Source organism: Propithecus coquereli, unplaced genomic scaffold (assembly GCF_000956105.1).
Source record: "Propithecus coquereli isolate 6110/MARCELLA unplaced genomic scaffold, Pcoq_1.0 Scaffold203, whole genome shotgun sequence".
Lineage (NCBI taxonomy): Eukaryota > Metazoa > Chordata > Mammalia > Primates > Indriidae > Propithecus > Propithecus coquereli.
This window is the reverse complement of record NW_012145301.1, coordinates 1,523,647-1,527,089: the sequence shown is the minus strand read 5'-3', so window position 1 is coordinate 1,527,089 and position 3,443 is coordinate 1,523,647. Positions and strand designations below refer to the sequence as shown.

General features: G+C 43.9%; 1 protein-coding gene across 8 annotated transcripts in view; it reads left to right on the top strand.

Annotated features, from left to right (window-relative positions):
• Nucleotides 1-3,443, top strand: part of SORBS2 (sorbin and SH3 domain containing 2) — a 73,644-nt gene that overhangs the window by 33,568 nt on the left and 36,633 nt on the right. For 4 of the 8 annotated variants that reach the window (XM_012644010.1, XM_012644012.1, XM_012644009.1 and 1 more), the window contains one exon: nucleotides 883-2,466. The exons of the other annotated variants lie outside the window; for them this stretch is intronic. In XM_012644010.1, coding sequence (XP_012499464.1) covers nucleotides 883-2,466 — 1,584 coding nt within the window. The remainder of the gene's footprint in view (nucleotides 1-882; nucleotides 2,467-3,443) is intronic. 8 annotated transcript variants of the gene reach the window in all.

Genomic DNA, 3,443 nt, shown 5'->3' with positions numbered 1-3,443 from the left:
CTCTCATTTATTAGTTAACTCAGCAGAGCAAAAGAAAAGAATATTTCCATACATATTCCAAATTGAGGTCAAGTTTAGCTATTATCAAACTGCAAGTGATTTAAAAAGATAAAAACCCTCCCCTGAATAAAAGTAAGTGTTTGCCTCTGATGAAAGTTTTACATGATACCCAGTTATACTATGAGAAAAATGTGCCTGATAAGGGGTTAAAGGTAAAGCAATTAGAGAGGTAAATTAGCTTGTTGAAAGAGGCCCTTGCTATTTTTTTCTTGGAAAAATATAAGTACAAATAGTTCACAGAATTTTAATTCTGTAATTTTTGAAAATACTTTGTCTTTTAGCTTTTTCTAACCAATGCCCACAAAAAATATTTGATGTAGTTATGGGAATATTAATTAAATGTAAATTTATAAATTCTTCTTTACCTATGTATTATTATAAATCAAACGACACTCAAATCCTGACCCTATTAAGTCTATAATACTTTTGGCCCTAATTGTTAAACCTTTAAATTACTACCAGGTCATGCTATTAGCTGAAGAAGTACTATTGTGTTTTTGGCAAACCCTACTGGCAGGAAGATGTATGAACTATGTAATAGAAATAGTTACATTAGCTATACCAATTACTTCTTATACATCGTTTTGTTAACTCTGTCTGCAAAGCTATGTTCACTGAAAAAGTATTATCTTGCCTTAGAATCAGACTTTTTTCTCTGAACTTGAGGCTACATGTGTTAACAATCAGTGTTTAGATTAAAACACACTAACTGCTTTCTCTTTGCTGTGCTGTCTGATGCTTACTGACAATGCTCTCCTCTCTTTGTGAACCTTTTAACTTCTCCAAATGTCTCTCTTCTACCACGCTGCTCTGGATTAAAAGGTGGGGATGATAGCAAAATGTGTCCATCCCTTTGCAGTTACTCAGGGCTCAACGGCACCCCCGCCAGTGAGTTAGATTACTGTAGCAATTACAGACAGCACTTGGACGTGCCGCGGGACTCGCAAAGGGCCATCACTTTCAAGAATGGCTGGCAAATGGCCCGACAAAACGCAGAAATCTGGAGCAGCACCGAAGAAACCGTTTCCCCCAAAATCAAATCCCGGAGCTGCGATGATCTCCTGAACGACGACTGCGATAGCTTCCCTGACCCGAAAGCCAAGTCGGAGAGCATGGGCTCCCTGTTGTGCGAGGAGGACCCGAATGAGAGCTGCCCCGTGCCGTGGGCTACCCCCTACATCCAGGAGGTTCGCAGTAACGGCAGATCAAGGCTCAGACACAGGTCCGCCCACAACGCCCCAGGCTTCCTGAAAATGTACAAGAAGATGCACCGCATCAACCGCAAGGACCTGATGAGCTCGGAGGTGATCTGCTCGGTGAAGTCGAGAATCCTGCAGTACGAGAAGGAGCGGCAGCGCTCGGGCCTGCTGCACAGCTGGAGCCAGTCCTCCACCGAGGAGGTGCCCCGGGACATGGTACCCACCCGCATCTCCGAGTTCGAGAAGTTGATTCAAAAGTCGAAATCCATGCCGAATTTAGGGGACGAAATGCTATCCCCTGTAACCCTAGAACCGCAACAGAATGGTTTATGTCCCAAGAGGCGCTTTTCCATTGAGTCTTTGCTGGAGGAAGAAACTCAGAGTAGACACCCTTCTCAGGTACCGCGCAGCTACACGTCCAAAACCCTGGTGCCCATCCACATCGAAGTCACCAGCGACGAGCAACCGAGAGCGCACGTGGAATTTTCCGACAGCGACCAGGATGGGGTCGTGTCTGACCACAGTGACTACATCCACGTGGAAGGGTCATCCTTCTGCAGTGAAAGCGACTTCGATCACTTTTCCTTCACCTCCTCTGAAAGCTTTTACGGGTCCAGCCACCACCACCACCACCACCACCACCACCACCACCACCGGCACCTGTTCAGCTCCTGCAAAGGCAGGTGCCCGGCCTCCTACACGCGCTTCACCACGATGCTGAAACACGAGAGAGCCAGGCACGAAAGCGCCGACGAGCCCAGAAGACAGGAGGTGGACCCCGGCCTCTCCAAACTTGCTTTTCTAGTCAGTCCCGTGCCTTTCCGGAGGAAAAAAAATTCGACTCCGAAAAAACAGACTGAAAAGGCGAAATGTAAAGCGTCTGTGTTTGAGGCCCTGGACTCTGCCCTTAAAGACATCTGTGACCAGATTAAAGCCGAGAAGAGAAGGGGGAGTTTGCCAGACAACAGCATATTGCACCGTCTTATCAGCGAACTGCTGCCGGACATTCCCGAGAGGAATTCGTCCCTGCGCGCGCTGCGGAGGAGCCCCCCGCACCAGCCCCCGCACCCGCTGCCCCCCGACGGTGCTACCCACTGCGCTCCGCACCAGGGCGAGTGCGGGCGAGCGCCTCCCGCTGCCTCTTTCCACGACGTGGACGCGACCAACAACAACTACCACCCCCCAGACCGCGAGGGTGCGCTGCAAGGTGGATAAGCTTTTCTTTCTTTTCCTTTGGGGTTCAGAGACCCACCCTCTGGCTCTTTCATTTTCCATTCCACCATCTCATCATTCCTGAGCGGTGAGACCACTCGGCATCGTTATGTGTTGTGAAGCAAATGCTTGTTGTCTTACTGAATAGTTCTCATTTGCCCGTGTGATACTTGGACTGGATGTGTGGCTTAAAGTGATCATCAGTTCACAGAAATTTGCTCATTCCAAAGGGAGAGGAAAAACCGTTTCGTAGCTTAACGTTAGGGTTGAAACAACTGTTCCACTGAGGCAACAAAATAAACGACTTGCTAAATTAAAAAGAATTATTTCAAGACAGAAACTATAACTGAAAAAAATAATAAAAAAAAGAAACTATAATTGAATATCAGTATCCTTAAGAGGTCTTTTTTTCATTGTAAAATCAATCAAACCAACAGTTTAACAAGTAGCCTTTTCTTTGACTATATTAACTTTGAAACTTTATACTCATTCCCTCAATTAATAATTTGCTCACATTCTATATAGAAGACACTATATAAAAACATTCAGGAAGCAGCACTGGAACATGTGATTAGTAACTGATGGACAATTAAAGAAATTAGGACTTCTTTAATTCTTTCTCCATTTAAAGGACACAATTGTGAAAAAAAAAATTGTGAATGTACCTTTAAGCTGTAAATATAAAAGTGCCATTCCCACCATTCAGTGTATTCATTTTCTGTCCTCTTCCATTACTTAATATAATTACTTTGTATTCCTGCTAAAGCAATCCTATATTGAAATTTAAATTAGACTATTTAAGTTAAAAGTGACTCTTAACTCCATTTTCACAGATAACTTTCAAATGGCAACTCAAGGACAAATGGCAATTCAATACAGAGGACCTGTTTTTGAGATTTACATAACTTAAAAGCTCTGGGTGTTCTAATATTTTTATCTGATTCTTTTCATTAATTCTTTTTTTTTTTTTTT